This window comes from Primulina eburnea, chromosome 12 (assembly GCF_022965805.1).
Source record: "Primulina eburnea isolate SZY01 chromosome 12, ASM2296580v1, whole genome shotgun sequence".
Classification (NCBI taxonomy): Eukaryota; Viridiplantae; Streptophyta; class Magnoliopsida; order Lamiales; family Gesneriaceae; genus Primulina; species Primulina eburnea.
The window spans coordinates 4,366,191-4,387,779 of NC_133112.1; the positions used below are offsets into that span (position 1 = coordinate 4,366,191).

Sequence of the window (21,589 nt, forward strand, 5' to 3'; positions counted from 1 at the left end):
TGTAAAGAAAAAAATAAAGAAAAAGGCAATTTCGTCATTTCATCAAAAAATTCAAAATTATCTCATTCTTAAAAATCATACCAAACATAATACTATTTTACATAATATATTACATTTCTATCACAATCATTTTTTTAATCATTTACATAATAATCATTAGTTTATCCTATCTTTCTAACCAAATGTAGCCTTAGTACAAAAAACAATACTTTTTCATGGATGATCCTACTAATAGATCTGTCTCACAAGTTTTCACATTTTCGGAGTTGTACTTTCGGGATTACTTGTTTTTTGATTAACAATTTGGAAATATATCTTGTAGATAAAAATCCTCCAACATCAAATACTAATGGCACAGAAGAATTTTCAGGAAATAAAAAAAGATATGGTATTGAAAATGGGATAAAAAAAATATTTTGAGTGGGTCGTTTAAAATTTAGCTTCTAAAGTTTTGAATAACAATATTTAATATTGTATGATGATGAAAACAATCGAATTCATCGAATTGTATCAAATACATTATTAGAGTAGAGTATTCGCATAACAAACTCGGGGGCTCAATTGCGTGGTATAGACTAACGAGTAGGCTTCCGTAGATATTTTTTCATAAATTGAATCTGATAAAAAATATATCTCATAAAATTAATTCACGATACCGAGTTTTTGTCTGAACTAATTAAAACATGGGCATCGATGTATGATGAAAGTTGTTGGATTCATGTAATAAAAGGGTTTCTGCATTTAGTTTTCCATGTGGATATGTCAAATTGTTATGGGCTCTTGGGACCCAAATTATTAACTCTCTGTTAGTTTATTAATTTATTTTTTTTTTGTGGGGGCCTCTTATATATATAAACACAATAGAAGGGCCACGAATTTTGAGCCAATAAATAGGACTGACTGTGTCAAAATCACGTCATATATTGAATACAAAATATAATGATATAATGATTGTAAATATCGTTGTAACGATATATTGTGTGTATTTCTGATATTATTCATAAAAAAATTACGACAGTATTCTTAAAACCTAATTTTAATGGTTTACTATTGTTTTAAAACATCAATAACAAGTAATAAATACATGTGCTACAGCAGAACTAAGTGATGAAATTATACAAAATTCCATAATGAGGTTGAGGTATCTTAATAAGTGCAATCCTTTACATTTCATGAATTGTGTGTGTGTGTTAATAAAAGTGGCTACACACAATTTATTTGGGAGTTGTCCTACTTTATTATTTGTTGTTCTTGGTAGTTATCATTTATCCATGATGTCCTTAATAATAGTGAGTTGGTTTGTGTGGGGTTTTTAGCTCCTAATCATTATTACAACACAATCAGATTAGGGTTAGTTGATTACAGCAGAAAACGAGTTTAAATTTTTCTTTAGAATGAGCCCAAATCATTTTATTTAAATACTAAAAATAGTATTTCATCTCACATTATAAACATGTACACACGTAATCAAAGACAATCATATACAAACAACTCCTATCTTCGGGACATGCCCCGGTATATAGATACATATACATATATACTAAGAAACAAAACATAAAACCTCATCCCAAACTGAGACTTCCTCCAGAAGTACCCTCTTCGGCCTCCTGATATCCTGGAGTACTTGACATTGTCTACAGACAAAGACAACAACAGCCCCCCTTGGGGGTGAGCAAAGCTCTGTATGGAACAACCATCATATATACCACAAGTATCTAAATAATGATATATGGTATGCAATGCATGTATGTCGTGGAGGTATCAGGTAATATGCACATCCACTGAGTACATGTCAGAATAAAACGAATCGCTATCAAATCAATGATCGAGCTGGCACACCGGCCTCAATAAGGGATACATGTATGATAGCGTCGACGAAGCGTCATGAAATCACAAATCTCAAATCAATCGTCGGGGCCACAAATGTCTATGTTTTAAGGGTTGTGTAATACCAAACATAGCATTGTGTTCACAAACCTCAGAATCCAATCAAATCATATCAGGATATCTAAGGATCATAGCTCAACGTGCATGTCATGTATCGATGTATGCATCAAACAATGTGTGTTAACAAAACATTTATTTTATACATCGATATTCAAATCACAATGTCATGCATGCCATATAGCTCAACAAATAAGGCATATAGACACATATTCTCAATCCAATCAGTCAAACATATATCATATAATATAGATACTTGTCGTATGTTACCCGGTCGCAACATACCTCGATTCTTCGTTCCAGTTGATGTAGCCTGAAGATATCGGTATAATACTTTATCTACATCAATAACATACACATTCCAATCAATAACATAATCTAAAATCATTAATATGAGTTTCAAATATCATTTAAAACTTCAAAAATTCATATCAAATCCAATTCAGTACATAATTCAATTCCGACTTCGAATACGAGTTTCTTGTCGGTTATTCTACTACATATAGGAATTTCAACTTCAAATACATGATATTCCAGCACTTTGATATTTAGAGCTGTTGGAACCAGAAGAAATTTAGCTCAGTCAGAAGCCCTCGACGCAACGATCAAAAATATATAATTTGTTCCGCGTTTGGACAGCGTTTCGAAGTCGATTCAGACGAAGGAAATCGATTTCCTCTCAATTCTCTCGAACCTACGGTAAGGAATGAAAGAAAGAAATGAACGAAAATTTTATTCTTATCCCCACCGCTTCGGCGCTCGGGCGGTAGAATTCTCGCGCCCGAGCGCGAGATGTTCTGCCCCCGAGTTGTATTTGTGTCGCGCTCGAGCGGTCAAAAGTTACCACTCGGGAACGGAACTTTCTGCTCGAACACAAATTTCATATCTTCTGGCGCTTGGGCGGTCATTTTCTACCGCCCGGGCGCCACACGTTCTATACAAATATTGATTTTTGTACTATATTGGCTTCCGGCTTTTCCACTCGAGCTCTTACAACGCCAATTCATATCCAATACTTATTTTCTCATTTTCAGTGTCAAGATATACATCCTATACATAATCACATAACAATTTCACGAATTATCGATAATCAACATAAGATTTATGATAATACGATACACGGTCCTTACAGTTTATGTCACATCGAGAGTATTTCTCTCTCCATTTGAATATCATTAGATCATATAGATCTCCCACATTTTTTAAGAAAGTTCATATATATATTTTTGACTTTAGACATATTTTAATTATTGTGTCTTTCCAATATTAGGATTATTGGAAATTAAACATGACGCTGATATTTAATATATTTTAACAGAGTTTTTTTTTTTTTTTTTTTGAAACTCTAATCTAGGGGTGGGGGAAGGATAGAATTCTTGCCGTTTTCATGAGGAGTACAAGTGAGAACCAATGAGCCCCTGCCTTAATCTCATATATTTTAACAGAATTGAAGATATGGTATGTCTGTTTCTTGCATGTGCTCATTACCAACCAAATTATATTACTAAATTTTAGTTTTGAAAAATTCAGGAATTCCCATTATTCTTAAAATTCATTGGCGACTTGTAAGTAACATCTTTAAAATTCATAATATGAAAAATATGTACACATTTCCAATTAAAAATATTTTTAAATTTATATATAAATTTATTATTAATAATAATATCTAATAAAATAAAATAAGAAAATAACGAGTACACAAACTCAAATTGAGAGCCTGTCCAAACAAAAGACACTTTCTCTATATGCAAGGATAATTTTTTTGGCCAAAAATTTGTTTCACTTTTTGCTCCAAATGACACGTGGGGTAAGGGATTGCATTTTTTGGTATGTGCAAATAAAGTGAGAAAAAAGTCTACCTATTATTTGTGTCATTAATTGAATCAGATGTAATAATTATCTCTGTTACGATAGCACTCGAAATTTGAAACTTAGTTATAGTTACAGTGCTATCACAAATTATATTTTTTAATAAAACGACAAACGTTAGATGCTACCACTTGTTTCTTAGGAATTTTTTAAATTTAATGACTTAATTTTAATTTGCCAAATGATTGAGACATTTTGTCACGTTGTTTACGGATAATAACAACTAACTAGCAGAAAAAGTAAGACGTGAAAAGAAGATATATATTTAATTGTTAAAATAAAATTTAAGAATACAATTTTAGTAAGCTGTATAAAAAATTGATGTTGGTTAAAATAATTAAATAAATAATAAATACAAATGAAGTTGCGGAAAAATTTAAAAATGTGAAAATCATAATATAAATCTATTATGATATTTTTCATTTTTAAAAATATTTTTAAGATTAATTTTGGAATTTTGATCGTTTATATATATATAATTTGACAAATTATGGAGAAACTAAATTGATATTTGAATTGTTGAAAAAGAATAATAAATAAAAATGTGTTGAAATTTAAAAAAAAAAACGAAAAACAAAAGTTTGATATTAATTATTACCACATAAGGTAAAGTTGGAAGAAACAGTTGACGTCCTTCGTAGATGATAACTATCATGTCCTATATATATATATATATATATATATATATATATATATATATATATATATATATATATATAAACATAAGGATGTATTTACTAATGGCTAAATGCACATGCGATGAATGTTATTTTTCTAAAAAAATATATTAAACTTTAACAAAATTAGTTAAATATTTAAGTCGTTGGTGATCTGTGTTTTTTTACTCATTGCACTTTTAATTTACTTTTTCTGATCAAAGTTAAATCAATTAGAAGTTATATATATATATATATATATATATATATATATATATATATATATATATATATATATATTATTATATATATATATATATATTATATTATTAAGTGTGAGGACATGATAATAATTACCTAGAGAGGACATCAATTTTTTTTTCCAGTTTTATCCTTATATGATACTAATATTACACTTTCGTTTTTTTATAAAAAAAATTCAAGACAAAACTTTTATTTTTAATTCCAACCATTTAAATATCAATTTAGTCTCTCTATAATTTGTCAAATTTCACTTTAATATTTCGATAATGAAAAAAAGATTATATACACACGTAACGCATGTGCAGAGTAACCAGTGTATATATATATATATATATATATATATATATATATATATATATATATATATATATATATATATAGTTAGTTAGTTAGTTCTTGCTTTCTTCCCCCATATGTTGCTAATTTTTGGTTATTTTTAAATTTTATAGACGGAGCATTAATTGATTGATTCTAGCCAATTATGAAACATGCAAACATTTGTAGTAATTAAATGCAATATGAAGAATCTTTCATATAAAGTAAACATGAACAAATAAGTCATTGTTATTAAAAATAAATATTTATTTTCAGAATCATACATTTATGTTCACTTAAAAACATGGATATATTGGAGAAGGACATGGTTACTTTTTTCTTCGCCAGAAATTGAGAGACACTTAATGAATCCGGACCACGTGCTTAATCTTCTTTATTCCCCTAAGTTTTGGAACATAATTTATAATTCCGTATTATTTAATTTCTTACAAAATAAATACACTCAACTATTTTTATTTTATCTAAATAAGACTCAATTTTATTTAATTGATCCAACCATTTTGTACTACAGAAAAGATGGAATAAGCACTCTTGCAAATTTGACTATTTATAGATGGAGTAGGTCTTATGTGAGACCGTCTCACGGATCATAATCTGTGAGACGGGTCAACCCTATCCATATTCACAATAACAAGTAATATTTTTAGCATAAAAAGTAATACTTTTGCATGGGTGGCCCAAATAAGAGATCCGTCTCACAGATACGACCCGTGAGACCGTCTCACACAAGTTTTTGCCTTATAGATGATACGTTTTCAATGATACAAAAATCTTGTGAGAGGGTCTAATGAGTAAATTTTATGAGATAGATATTTTATTTGGATCACTCAAGAAAAAATATTATTGTTATGTCAAAAGTATTACTTTTATTGTAAATATAGACATAGTTGACGTGTCTCACAAATAAATATTTATGAGATCATCTCACAAGAACCCTATACTTCCAACGAGGAAACGATTAGAATAATTCTCGAGTTATCATTTTTATGCGCACAATTTTATTTTATTTTTTTACATTTGGGGATTGATAATTTTTCTAAATAATCTAATGAGTGCTCGCACAAGTGATATATGAACCAAAACCAGTGTTCTTAAGCAGAGCTTGAAGCTCGACAAAAAAGCAACCCTTCGAAGAAAAGCGAAAAAAGCGGTTAAAATGTAGTTGACCAAATTAAGTGTAATTAAGACGTTTAATTAAGTGTGCTTAAACATAATTCATATCATCTATTTATTTTTAAATTTTTTTATTTTGAAGATATGTCTTTTGTTTTAAAATAATAAATTAGGTTTATAATTTGATGTTTATTTTTAAATTTTAATTTTGATTAAGCATGTTTGATAATGACTTGATAAATATTTAGTATTTTGTAATGTGGTCTAGTTGCAAAAACAAATAAAGATTGAAATTTTAAGATTTTTATGTTTTTATAAATATGAGAATTAATGCATCATACTTAAATTTATCATATTTATGTATTATTTTATGTATTTATTGGTTTGAGATAATTACAATTATACTAAATATAAAAAACGTTTTTTCACGCTTAAACCTACGATAATCTCGTTTAAACTTTAAAAGCTTAGAACTCGACATCCGCACTTCGGAGCGCTTGACGTATTTTAGAACCTTGACCGAGACTACTTATATTACCCTAGATATCGTTTAGATATATATATACATATATATAACATTGTTATATGACCTGTCTCACGGATAAAAATCAATGATGGAGTTGATAAACAACGAATATAGGAACAACTTTCGCATATAACATATCTCACGGATAAAAATTAACGAGATGTGCTCAATAAATAAATGAGAAAACGAGTGGGGGGAGTTGATGAACAGCGAATATAGGAACAACTTTCGCTGGATAAATAATCCCATATATTGGTAGTATCTCTCTCTTCCCCCACCCACTCACACACGTACGCACGAACAATATGAGGAGGATTTAAACAATTTCTTGGGATTACCTCGGATTTCACTTTCACATTTTGAATTTCAGATTCCAACACCAGTTCGAGATCTTGGGGCATTCATATTTTTCGTAGAAACACCATAAAGCTCCTATCTTGACCCCCAAAAAAGATCTCCAGAAGAACCATCGCCGTTCTCATGAGAAAATGGAACATAAGCTTGAGTTGATCTTAATCATAGGACTAGCGTCACTAACTTTCTTCACAATTCTTGTTTTCGCTATCATTTGTAGGAGGAGGAGGAGGAAGAAGAAGAGAAAAGAAATAAGTGGTACAAGAGATATAGAAGCAGCTTTTGATTGTAAAGAAGTAGATGGGGTGGCGAATACAGAGGATTTGATTAAGTTTCAAGGTGGGAAAGATCTAATTGTACAGGAAATTCTTGATGCCCCTGGTGAGGTTATAGGAAAATCTAGTTATGGGACTCTGTACCGGGCTAGTTTGGTCAATTCAAATACGCCCACATTGCTGCTCAGATTCTTGAGGCCTACTTGTACTCTGAGGATGAAAGATGTTGTACCGATTGTTGAGTTTTTGGGGTCTGTTAGGCATCCGAATTTGGTACCTTTGAATGCATTTTATGCAGGGTCCAGAGGGGAGAAATTGATGGTTCATCCATTTTTTGGTTCTGGAAATTTGGCTCAATTTATCAGAGGTAAAATTCTGGAAATTTGGCCCATTTTGCGTAAAATTATTCTGGTTAATGCTTCATGAATATGGTGATAGATTGTGGATCTATCGGGTTGTGCGTGATTCTGAAATATCTGTGTTTGATTTCTGGGTTCAGTTTATGAAATGCCATGAGTAATTGATTTTACCTTTAAGAAGCAAATTTCTTCAAAAGAGAAATTTATCGTATTTGTTTACTCTTACATTGCTTAAAAGGGTTTTCTAGTGGTTTTACTTTGAAGAAATGAAAATAATGTCAGTATTCATTGATATGGACTCATGGTTAGAGGCAACCGGATGTTTAAAAGAGAAGTATAGCTTGAAAGAACAAAGATTTGTTTTGAGGGACGAATATCATGCTCGCATCGGAATTTTCTGTATTTGATATTGGTTTAGATGTTTCTTAATTTTTTGTGTCGAAGCATATGTAGGATGATTGGCATGGTCCTCAGTTACTCACTGATTCAAGGTTAATTCTTTCTAATTTGTCAAGTGAGCAAGATTCTATTTTCATTAGCTATCCGCTAACGGCATTTATAGCTATCGAAATTCATTATCAACTGATTTGAATTTATCTGATGTTAGTTTTAGCTGTTGGAACATTGATAAGTAGAGAAGACTGCTGAGTAGTTCTGGTGGAAGTAGTTTATATTTTTCTCTGTCTCCATATTTTCTACCCTTGCACGTGTTTATAACGTTTCGAGATTCTTAGCTCATTATTAGTGTGTGATTGCTTCTTTTTTCATTTTTTCCTTTTCTTGCTTCCCATATTTTCAACATACTTGACTTTGGTGTACTAATAACTGCCGAACATGGGCAGATAGTAACGGCGAGGCTCACAAATGGCCCATCATAAGCAAAATCGCCATAGGGATTGCTAGAGGGATTCATCATCTTCATACGTCTTCTGAAAAGGCCATTATCCATGGAAACCTCAAGTCAAAGAATATACTATTGGATAGCCATTACCGGCCATACATTTCGGATTTTGGCCTATACAATCTTTTGAATCCAACTGCTGCTCGGCAAATGCTTGAAGCTTCTGCATTTCAGGGGTATAAAGCCCCCGAGTTGATTAAAATGAAAGATGTCTGCCAAGAGAGCGATGTATACAGTTTTGGGGTCATACTTCTCGAGTTACTGACTGGAAAGGAACCGGTGGATGATAACCCTAACCCTGATCAAGACTTTTATTTACCGAGTGCTATGAGAAGTGCCATTCTTGATGACCGTATCATGGAGTTGTATCATCCTGACTTTCTTCTTGGCCTAAGCAATGATCAAAGGGTAGTTGTCGAACATTGTATTCTTGGGTTTTTTCAACTCGCAATGTCTTGTTGTTCGCCCTCGCGTCTCCTCCGACCGGACATAAAGGAAGTCCTCAACAAGCTAGAAGAAATCTTGCAGTAAGCACCCAGCAATGTTGGTTCTGTCCGTGAAACATTTTATTTGGTCGTGGTTTTGACTGATCCGATGATCATTGATACAATTTCAGTTCAGATCTTCTGTTCTACTTATTGTCTTACATTTGTTTCATGTACATGGATGAATGGCAAATATCTCGAAAATAAATTAAGAATTATTTTACTAATGTGTCATTCATCTATGTACATGAAAAGTGAATGAAGTACGGTTGTAGAATCAGATGATTAGAACGCGATCAAAGATAGTTCGAGCCGATTTGGATTGTTGGAAAGTGACTTGGATTGAGTTTAGCATGAAGACTTGGCAAAGGCAAGGTTGTCATTAAGATGGAGATCCTGTTACTAAAACAGTTCAGATTTTTACCTGTCTTCATGTATTAGACATACAAATTTAGTCTTAAATTAGTTCGAGTCAGATATATTTTGATCAGAATTGATATGTTATTTGATGAATTAGGGAAAAACACAGTAATTCTTACAAAACTTATGAGATATTAGAATCTTGGTTCCATCAATGAATGATTTAGCACACACCTATTTTCCCAGTTATAGCACCATAGAATCTTCACCATAATCTTGATCTTATTAATACTTATTCGGAAGTGTCACACAGTACCAACTAAACCAACCAAAAACGTGTTTTGAATACTTAGTCAATAGAGCAACTTAGTTTCAATACTTAGTCAACAGCATTAGTTAGCAAAGGTATAAAACCTTGATACACTTTGTACAAAAAACACTTTTTTTTTTTTATCAATAAAATACGTTGGAGAGCAGTTACAATGCGATCCATTTAATATGTACATTAACATGGTATCAGAGCCCGAGTTTCACCGTTATGTGTTGGTCTACCTATAATTAGGCCACCCGTTCTGTCCATAATTGGGTCATTTGTAAACTCCACGCTCCAGATGTTCATTCCTGAGCGTGAGAGGTGTGTGTTTGCCCATAGTTGAGACACTCAATCTGTCCATAATTGGGTCAATTGTAAACTTCACGCTCCAGATGTTCATTTCTGGGCGTGAGGGGGGTGTGTTAGTTGTCCCACATTGGTAGGATAAAATACTTGGGAGTTATATATATGGTCTTGGACAATTCTCCCCCCTTGAGCTAGCTTTTGGGGTTGAGTTATGTCCAAGTTCCAATCTTAACATAATCATTCACTTTTCATTAAGCGCCAAGCTGCCCTTATTACCATTCTATTAGTTTATGTCGATGACATCGTTATATCAGGGAATGATTACATTTCTATTGAAGCATTGAAGACTTATCTTCACTCCCATTTTGCGATTAAAGATTTGGGCACTCTCAAATATTTTTTAGGTCTTGAAGTGGCTAGATCAAAACATGGTATCTGTTTAAACCAGCGCAAATATGCCCTTGAGTTAATTTCTGATGTTGGCATGGCTAGTTGTAAGCCTTATTCTACTCCTATGGAACAACATCTCAAGTTAACCACACCTGCATTTGACCAAAGCTTTGCTTCTACATGCACTTCTCCAATTCCTGACTCGGCTATAGCTGATCCTACTGTGTATTAACGACTTATTGGACGCCTCATTTATCTCACAATCACTCGTCCAGACATTTGTTTTGCAGTGCACTACCTTAGTCAATTCACGCAGGCCCCCAAGACTTCCCACTTGCGTGCTGCTGAAAGGATCGTTAGCTACATTAAAGGCTCTCCGGGCATGGGTATTTTCTTCTCCTCTTCTTGTGATTTTCGTCTCTATGCCTACTTTGATTCAGATGGGGCTTCCTGCCCAATGAGCCGCAAATCAGTTTCTGGTTATATTGTTACACTTGGTGGCTCACCAATTTCTTGGAAGTCCAAGAAACAAAACACAATCTCTCGCTCTTCGGCGGAGGCTGAATACAGGTCCATGGCTTCCACAACTTGTGAAATTGTGTGGTTACGCGGCCTCCTCGGTGACATGGGACTACAATTAGATACTCCAACTTTACTTCACTGTGACAATCAAGCCGCCATTCACATCGCTGCCAATCCATTATATCATGAACGCACAAAACATATCGATATTGATTGTCATTTCATTCGTGAGAAGATTAAGGATCACACCATTGCCACATCACATATTTAAACCCACGTTCAACCTGCCGATATCTTCACGAAGGCACTGGGATATGATCAGCATCATGTCTTAATATCCAAGCTCGGCATGCTGAACTTACTCCGAGCTTGAGGGGGATGTCACACATTACCAACTAAACCAACCAAAAACGTGTTTTGAATACTTAGTCAAATAGAGCAACTTAGTTTCAATACTTAGTCAACAACATTAGTTAGCAAATGTATAAAAGCTTGATACGATTTGTACAAAAAACACTTTTTCTTTTGAGATCGATAAAATACGTTGGAGAGTAGTTACAATGCGATCCATTTCATACGCACATTAACAGGAAGCTTTTGGATTTCATTAGTTTTTTGCTTCCTTTCAATTTCAAAAAATTATTTGTAATTGATTTCAAATTCATATCGGGCCAAATATTTTCAATACCTTGAATTAAATATATATGTCACGAACGAAATACATATACTACTTATATACCATGAAAAATATATCTCCCAATGCAACATCCGTTATATCTAAAATTAATTTAACTTAATTCAATTTTATAAAAGCATTTACCTGTATGCCGCATGGTATTGCACACGACAAAACGAGACAAAAAAATGTCACGCACAAAAAATAATAACAAAGTGAGAGATGTACAGTTATTGGCATAAATCCAACTTCGTAAACGTACAACTGTTGGATTATATGTATATGTAATATTTTGGATTGTGTGTGTTAATGAACTTTCCATACGTGGATGAAAAAATTAAACAATTATGGATTTGTCCCACATAAAAAAAATAAAGTTGTACGTGTGAGCTTATATTGTGTCACACTTCTTATAAGTATAAGAATGATTGATCAAGAATCTCTCTCACGCACGTAGGCGCGAGGTGCAAATCATGTGCCCGATTTGAACTTGAAAATGCTTGAATTGTGTGTAAACGTACGAGCGCGACCTAGGTGAGTCGGACTGATCAAGACAAAAATCGCCTAGCTAATCTATGCCACCTTTTACAACTATATGCCAATTTCTCCCACGGTCCTGCACTTCTGTTTTCGTTGATGATTTGTACAACATTACTACGGGTCTGTCCATTGTATCTTAAGAAACAAATGTCCAGTTACATCCTCGAAACACATACCGTACTTGCTACAGGCCTCGTTTTGGTTTTTGTTTTACATATATGATGCTCATATTGTATAGCTTTGTCTTTATGAACTTGGTTCAGTCATTCTGTTATTTGTTAGTTTCGCTAATACAAAAATGGTAAAATTGGCAAACACTTTCGTAACTACTGTAGTATCTAACAGTGGTCAAACGTTCTCACTTCTTCATATACAAGTACAACTGAGGAAATTGATGGAGGGATCCAAGACTCTAGTCGAATTTACAAAAATCAGAAAATCTGTGGGAACTTAATTGCTTTTAAGTAGATGTTTTTCTTGACTTCCAAATCCATAATTTAAGAAAGGATGATATAACTGGAATAAGGATCTTGTGTAACAGTGGCAGATTAGTAACAGGGGATGTGTCTTTCTCCTCGAGCCATGCCTCTATCGCGTTTTATGCATGTCCATCCGCGGCAACACAAGGGTCACACGTTACCTCCTGCAATTGCAAACAGGATCATACATGAAACAAAAAAGCACCTTTCCACCATAATGAAATAAATATGCAATACATATTATTCAGGGATTTATTGTCATGCGCTGACTTGTTTAAACTGTAAGGACATTTACTTTTTCAGTTCATATACTGTTTGTCTGTGTATGTTATATACCACCATGTTTTTTCAATTGGAGGAGAGTTTTCGTTGTCAAATTCTACTGTGTGAATCATCCACCCTTCCTTTGGCATCAGCCCCACACCTTTGTTTGGATAACACTCCAATTCTTTGGTGTGCCATAGAATGAGAATTTATTTTATATTTTATGGCAGTTTTGTTCATAAAAGTTAAGTTATTTTAATTTTATTTTTTACGATGTAGTGACTTAGATTAACACATAATCATTCCATAATTAAATCATGATGCATAGTTAATCACACTACACCCTTCTTCCATTCATGTAAAGATTACTGATGATAAGTTGGCAGGTGGTGAAATCTGGTCTGTTGTTTGGTCATAGTAACTAACTGCTGATCAAATGAATCACCTAATTATTTTAAAATCTCTGTAACATTAATTGATAACTGAAAAAATATTGATATTTAAAAATTTTATTACATGTCTGTTTAGCTTATAATTTACCTATACTGTCATAAAGTAGGTGATAGTGGTCTATCAAATACAATTTTTTAAATCGCATTTAAATTTGACATGAAAGCAAGAACTTGTCCACTACTCCAACACAATACACAAGCATATGTATAAATGATTAAGGTTTCAGAAACAAAGTAAATTATGAGGTTTTTTGGCTCGTTAACACGAAAAGAATCTAATATTTCTGTCAAGTGTAAAGACACATCCCCGGAGTCATTTCATATATAACCAGAATTATCTCCAAATTTTTGTGTACTTCCCAGGTCGGTCGGTCATGCCATTACAGGCGACAGGTTGACGCCGATGAATGCCTTCCTCAGAACTGTAAAGTTTACAAAGCTAGCAAAACTTCTTGCCCTCTCGGATGGATCAAATTTTCCTAGCCATTTCAAAAAAGTCAGCATCTGACAAATACTCTGCTGCAGGCTAGAAAGGGGGCAAGAGTTCATACGACCCAGAACTATTGCTCCTTACAATTAAGGGCGAATCGCATATGATTCCCGAAATCCCTTTGATCGCGTTCATGTACATCCTTTAGAATCTCTATTACTCAACTACTATATGAACAGTTGTCATGTCACTGAAGAGTTGTCATGTGATATTTAATGACTCAAAATAGTCCCGTTTATGCGTCAGGACCGGTTCCAAATAAGCTAACAAGACCTCGGAAAACTTGAGCTGATAGCTTATGCGCATGAAAGAGCTCGCCATCCACATTCCATACGCCCTCCTTTCCGAAAGATGTGAATGTGAAAGCCGGAGTCTGCTCACAAAACACCGCAAACTCAGTGTTGAGTATGAAAAAATATGATTTCCCGTGCATCCGTCGCTATGATGTAAGAAAAAGACAGAAAATATTGGAGACATACTTTATGGTGTTCGACGAAGTTAAAATCCAGGGGTTTTCCACCTTTTCTGGTAAGCTGAATTAGATGCCTGCATACATTTATGTGATAAATAAATAAGTGCTGTATTGATGTAATAGTGTTTCTTCTACTTAAATGCTGTAAATCCTTAATTTAGTGAGGAATTGTGTACACTGCGGTCTCCTGAAACTCAAGAACTCAAGTTTCAAGTTATGTTACAAAATTTGAGTATATTTCCGGTTTGGGCGACTAATGCTGCACCCGCCTTGGTGTGCCACAACTTCAAAGTCAAGTGTCTACATAGGAAGGGAATGTGATGCATGCTCACACTCGAGGTAAAGCAATTTTCACAAAGAGAGAAAATTACCATAGATAAGAAGGGTGAGGGCAGTCTTTAATCAATATGAGATGCAAGAACCCATCAGAAAGGTGGGCATCAGCAACCAAACCATCTGGCGCCTTTTCATTGCGGCAAGAGATTACAGCAGCACCCACACTAAGAAAATGTCCTTTGGATTTCGACCATCTCAATCCTTCTAAGTTAGTAGCCAAACTCGAGCATCCAATCATACTTTTATTGGTTGTTTCATTACAAACTGTGCAGTTCGCACGACAACTCATCCGCTCACGTTTTCGACGAAATTGCCAAAGCGTTCTACTACCTTGAGCATTGGTTTCAACACTCGAGCCACTTTTTTCTGATTCAACTTCTAAATAATTCACTTCAGCCTCATAAGACCTTAAATATAATAAACGTAGATAATTAAATTAAACTATCTAAAAATACCTATAAAATTCAAGGATCATAAAATCAAATAATGCTAATAAATGGTTCAGAGCATCACAACATACGGGAATATCAAATATCAAGAGTGATTATCTTGGTTAAGTAGATGAAAAATTCTCGTTAGATACTGTTACATTAAACAATATTTCCGTATATCATCTCCTCCTGGGAAAAGGCTGGGAAAAATTCTTGTACTCTGCCCCTTTTAACCCTAAGATAAGATCTTGAAAAGTTCTAGTACTTCATATCTGGCAGAGTAATTTCTCAACGTTGGCAAGCTTAATGTACAACAGATTCTGTAAGAACTAGTTTCACTGAGGAAAAAAAAACCAAAAACTTCATATATTTGAGTTAATAGTTGAATACTCCCTCCGTTTCAAAACTGTGTTACCCTTACAAAACCTAGCGAATTACTTAAACACTCCGTCATATGATCTTGAAATTGGTAGAAGAAATTAAAAGGGCAATGTGGGAAAAGTTTTTAGCAACGGAGCGTAAGTCAAAGAAAAGGGCTTCCAGATCTATTGTCATTTGTCAGGTTTTTGTTTTGTAAGCACAATCATTAAATAGAAGTCTCATCACCATAATCCCCACATGTCTAAATAGAGTAAATGAGGAAAACTTAAAATTGACTCGGGCAGCTCTTTCTCAGCAAATCAAATAACATTGCCGATAGATTATTTACCTGTGCTGAAGGAACACCTTTGTTCCAGCATAATCATATCTCTTAGGTCCCATCCACCGATACTTTTCGCTCTCTGTTATGACATCTCCATAGAAACCATACCTAACAAACAACCACAAAATTTATCACCGTGCACGACGAGTATTTTGTTCCACAATTCTCGTTCTCGTCGCATGAATAGGAAACTGGGCATTAATCAAGACCAATAAATTCATTAATTATTAATCGACTTGGTGTTTATCCTACAAGAACCAGAGGAATATTGAATTTACTGTATATCGAAGAAGTATATTAGGAATTATCTAAAGTAGACTGGCAGCTTTTCATTTCGAGAAGGTAATAAGATGCTTTAACAATGGCCAGAAAATCTAGATTTCAAAGACAATTTTGTGAATCTAAGAATGCACTATGAAATTTTGCAGCCAAATAACACTCTCATTGCAACTGCAAAATGGTTTGACGTATCATTCCACATCACAACAGAATTGATGATTCATAAAGCAGGGTTATTTGTGTCAAGATAAACAGGTTGTAAAACATTGTCAAGGGTCATAGAAAATAGAAAGATGTCATATTCCTTTGAAATATCAGAACCAATGCCAACCAAAGAGTTTGATTACTAGACAGAAGTACATTGTAGAAGTAGTGCGGAAGTAATTTTATATTCTAGCAAATGGTCAAAAGTTGCATCTTCATGTCCATTAAATGCCAAGAAAAATCTAATATACAGTGGACATGATTTGTCCGTTATTTGGCATGAAACTTCCATGCAAAATACAAAGATAATAACTGGACAGACAATAGATAAACAAAATCGCAGGTACAACTAATAGAAGAGTAAAAGCTATAAAATTACCCAGCAAAAGAAGCTGCATAGCGTACACAGGGTTCATCATTTGATGCATTTGTCATTTTCCATCTTACAACTTGAGCTATATCAATGTGCACCCTTTTTCCAAGGATGATATGCAATGCTGATGTTACAGGGTCTCGAGCCCCAGTTGTACTGCAAATGCAAAACCGATTTACAATCATCATGCCCAATATAATGCACAAGCCAGGATGATGATATATGCATGCAAATTCAGAACTTCGAAAGCATTAAAAGTTATTTTTAGAATTCAGAAAGCATTTGGGGGAGATTTGGGGGGGGGGGGGGGGGGGGGGGGGGATGATGTTCTAGAGTGAAATATCTGATTTATCTTATATGTGATACCAGCCAATTCCATTTTCTGCAGCAAACAGATTATCCTTTTAAGAATTAATGGCAGACATTCATTAATTAAAAAACTTCATCCCGGTGCTAATGTTGGAGAAGACCCAGTGTCCCACAAGTACAAGAGGGCCTTTCTGGTGCCATAGTGAGTTTTTCAAAAACAGGTATCTAATTACAAATGTGTCAAAAAGCATAACACAGATAAAATTTCAATAATCCATAATCTGAAAAAAGCATCCCAAGACATAACCACCAAAATAATAGGAAAACTTAACGACTGACTATTGATGTCATAAGCTCAACATGCAATAACTAAATTAATTTATGCTATTCCTCAAAAAAAAAAAAAAAAAAAAGAAGCCTGTTTCTAGCAATCAGGCAAATATAAGTTACGAAGAACATCAACTTAAAGTCCATATTAATTCTATGGAACTTTGATCTTTTCAGAATAAAATTCACAATTTACAAAAGGTTCCCTCTTTATGCATAATCCATTGTGGATATAGAGATCTACGACCAAACAAAAGCTTAGGGCCTTGAACTATGAATAAAAGATGTCATATCAACATTTTCATACACAATTTGACTACATGTCACATATGACCAAGTTAAGATTATGCTCTATATTCGAACAAAAGTCCGTATCCTAAAGAAAGTCAATGTTAACAAGGTAACAAAAGTTCATATAGATAAATGTGCACATAAATTTTAGCAGAAATGCAGCCAAGAACCACTGATTCCTGTGACCTCCGAATACCAAGGCATGTTAACCGTGTATTCCTCACGAGTAAAAACAGAAGAACAGTTAAAGTACCAAATTACAATGGCATCAGTAGATCCAGCGGGGATGATCCCAAATCTAAATTCTTCACTAGGAAAATAGAACTCGGGTTCTGGTCCTGTATAAAGGATAAGTATCAGTCAGCGAGACAACCTATCACCAAAATTAGTCGTTTGCAACAACCACAAGTGCACATTAAAAGAAGGCTCAATTTTTAAGTATATTCGGCAACATATTACTTAATAAGAACGGATAATAAACTGGTGAAGATAAGATCTAATATTCAATATACCACATTGGCTGGATAGAGGTCCATTATGTTCCAATCCTGTAAGAAGGGGCGACTGATCTTCTTTATCGTCACTAGGCTCTACATTGGTTCGTTCTCTATGAATCGAGAGATTGGACTCACTTGAAATGGCAGGTATGAAATCCCCAGGAGCCGGTGGGTATGGAGCTTTATGTCTTGGTAATAGAAGACCATTCAGAATTTCATTGAAAAATCCATCCCCGCCCTAGAAACATGTGAAAAGGAAAAAATCAATCAAAAATAAGAACCAACAAATTAATTGAAAATAAGAAAATAAAAAAAGCTCATACAGAACTTAATCTACAAATTAACTGAAATTTTTTTTTAAAGTTATCATCGAGAAAAGCATACGCGATGCGGAAATTGAGCAAGATATTGGTCTGGTTAAGCAGTGCAAAACTGTGGAAAATGCACATTCAGGAGAAACTAAAGTTACTTAACATTAGGAATATAGCATGTGACGATCCAAGCATGGTATAGAAAAATCTCAAACGAAAGTTCCGTCACCAAATTTTCTGTAGTTGACATTTCATAAAGGTGCTACAAGAGTAGAGATCCGGCTGTATGTGCACTGAATGTTTCAGTTGTGATTCGATCTAATACTTTAATTCACGATAGTAAACTGGGAATAATACTTTGGACAATTGACTTGGTGCAAATTAAATAAAAAAATTAATGCACTTAAAAATGTAGCCTTTTTTGCTTATTAATTTTGTCCAAATTAAAGACACGTTGATTAAACACTTAAAGGAACTAGGTTCTAGATTCTTACAACAGCCGCTGAGAGTGAAAATAATAAAATGCAGAAATTATGATGTTACCATGACAAATATTAACACCTTCCTCAAAATGAGATACTTGTGTTTCATAGTCCTCAATATTTGAAAATGCACAAGGAAATACAGAACTGCTTACAACAGCTATAACACCATCATATAACCTAAGCTCCACATCAGAAATCGAGGTCAACAAATCACGTGCATGTCCTGCCCTTTCTGTCACTATTACCTGTTGAACAAGCAAAAATGTGAAGGGAAAAAAGGGACATGTTATATAATTTATTGGAGATGAGTTTAAAACTTAAAAGCAAGTTGGAAAAACTACAATTTTACCTTTGTTTTCACTTTGGCCTGTGAAAACAATGGTACTACCGCTTCCCAAATCCTACATCCATTTCCTTTGCCACTCTTTGGGTGAACAAAAACCTAATCAATAGAAACCGAAGTCCAGACAAATTATTCTGCTAGTTTACCATTCAGCTTGCAGGAAAAAAATCTAAAAAAACAACTTATGCTCTCAAGTCTCAAGAAACCGTTGTGTAAAAAAAGATAGATATAACGGACATCTTCAATTAATTGGCACCCATAAATGCAACATACCAATAAACTCTTAGGTCGACAGCGCTCCATGTGTAGATAACAATTAATCTGATTAACCCAAACCTTACAGACCTCCAAATTCTCATGACCAAAAGAGTAACGCGATGGAGTCCAAATAGAGGAATGGTTATTTGACTTTTGGACAACATGAACCATAAATCTGTACATCTGTAAAATAAAAGAGACTGTCACAAGTTCACAGAACAAATATATGGACAGAAATGGCAAGTTTAGCGGATTGAGATGGTGAGTGCAATCAGGTATGTAACCTTGAATGAATGACCTGAACTGAATCCTTTCGCACTGGCTAGAACAGATTCGTGCACCAAACCCCAATCGATGAAGTTAGCAGCATAAACATCAGAAAACTTAAACTCTGCCTCAGTATTTGGAACAAGCTTCAGGCGCAAGCAGGAGAATTTATCTTCCTCCTGGCGTGATGCAAAAAAAACTTTAAAAACCAATCCTTTAACAAGTTGGGAGAGACACTCAACGTAATATAGAAGTATCATGTATCACACAAATTCTGGCACTTAGGTAAACTGAAAATTGGTAGTGCAGTTTTCATAATCAAAGATAGAGTTTAAGAGGTAACTGGAAGACTTTCACATCAGTGATTAGCATTGGTAAAAATATGTTATATAAACATCAACACCTTGTAAGAAAATTTTAATGTAAATCGGTCTCTTTTGCAGCAATCTTAATTTCACCGATGAACTTATTGTTCTTGAAGCGTGCAATTATAGCCCAGCTGATTTACTCATAACCTAAAGTTGTAATGAATCGGCTAAATATTTTTAATATTAATTTGGCTCCTGGCCCCACAAGTATATAATGCATGCCTTTTTCTCATCCTCTCTAAATGACACGATGAAAGAGTTCCATTGTGACCCAAAAGAATAGCCTTTTGAACACTATGAAACCAAATCTCATCACAAATATAAGAGAATGAAAGACCTTTATCAAATCTCATCACAAATATAAGAGAATGAAGACCTTTATCAGCGTATCAGCAGTTTTACAATGTGAGCTTCCATTTATCAAAAAATCCCGTTATTAGTACATTCTTCATCGAACTAGATAGATGACCTCAAAATAAACTGTGAGCTTGATCTATAAAAAATAACACCAGCATTTCGCATATTGGTTTATGAATTGGATATTGATGACTTGGAATAAATTTGTAGCAGGTCAAAATCAAGTGGCACTGGATAAACCCGTAGGCCGTATGCATCAAATAAAATCATTTGGCTAAGACAAGATTAGGCAGACTGAAATAATATGGTAAAAAGATGAACCAAAAAACGAAATAATAAGAAGAAGAAGAAGAAAGCTTCACCAGAATCAACATCATGATCAAATAATAACTCCCACCAACATAAAGAAAACAAGATAAAACCTAATCATACTCCCGTTAAGGATTTAATTTCTTGAAAGCACCAGCTCGTGGATTAAAAAAAACAATTAGGAATACGCAAAAATCAAGCAAAATCTGAAACACCGCATCATTGAAAGACGAGGAAAAATCAGGAATTGCTTACATTATGTACAGATTCCGTTAATTTCCATGACAGCCCGTCTGAATTAAGGGTGAGAACCACCTCCCCAACATAATCTAAGAAAAGCTTCGTGCTCAAGATAGAATCTTTACATGCATCATTAAACAGTGCATTCGGATGAGGATTTTCATCCATTGACACATTCTCATTACGTTCCATTAATGATTAGATGCAAAAATCCGAATCTCGGAGGCCGAATTCCAAGATAATCTCGATCAAATCTACGGGACAAGCAGGAAGCTGAGGAATTTATTTAACTAAATACACTTTGACCACAAATTTAAAATCTAACCTTCTCCATTTTTACTCATTTAGAAATATCTTCTATTCAATTTTATCTACTAGTTTTTCAACCATACGATGCACGGATAATTATTTTATCTAATTGATTATTAAAATTATTATGTATGATAATTTGTTTATTTTCTTTTTAACGTGATTTTTTATCAAAATGAAATGTTTATTGTTTTCATATGTATATAGATCTTAACAATGAAACACTGAATAAAATAGTCATTTTCG

The 21,589-nt window shown here is 33.8% G+C and overlaps 2 protein-coding genes across 3 annotated transcripts; one reads left to right on the top strand and one right to left on the bottom strand.

Moving 5' to 3' along the window:
• The first annotated feature begins 6,975 nt into the window (after window positions 1-6,975).
• LOC140808279 (putative kinase-like protein TMKL1) lies at window positions 6,976-9,655 on the top strand. Its single transcript, XM_073165352.1, has 2 exons — window positions 6,976-7,704; window positions 8,539-9,655. Exons 1-2 carry the CDS (start codon window positions 7,197-7,199, stop codon window positions 9,126-9,128), a joined length of 1,098 nt encoding a protein of 365 aa, XP_073021453.1. The 5' UTR covers window positions 6,976-7,196; the 3' UTR covers window positions 9,129-9,655.
• A 3,856-nt stretch (window positions 9,656-13,511) lies between these two features.
• On the bottom strand, window positions 13,512-21,355 carry LOC140807685 (ceramide kinase-like). Of its 2 annotated transcripts, XM_073164640.1 has the most exons (12): window positions 21,050-21,355; window positions 19,778-19,939; window positions 19,509-19,676; window positions 19,242-19,334; window positions 19,045-19,137; window positions 18,112-18,334; window positions 17,853-17,937; window positions 16,679-16,828; window positions 15,823-15,924; window positions 14,718-15,089; window positions 14,354-14,420; window positions 13,512-14,247 (listed from the first exon to the last, which is right to left on the bottom strand). In XM_073164640.1, the coding sequence occupies exons 1-12, from the start codon at window positions 21,224-21,226 to the stop codon at window positions 14,110-14,112; spliced, it is 1,830 nt and encodes a 609-aa protein (XP_073020741.1). In that variant the 5' UTR covers window positions 21,227-21,355; the 3' UTR covers window positions 13,512-14,109. The 2 variants fall into 2 exon arrangements, with proteins under 2 accessions (XP_073020741.1, XP_073020742.1); XM_073164641.1 differs by lacking the exon at window positions 21,050-21,355 and having other exon boundaries at window positions 13,514-14,247; window positions 19,792-19,932.
• Between the last annotated feature and the right edge of the window lie 234 nt (window positions 21,356-21,589).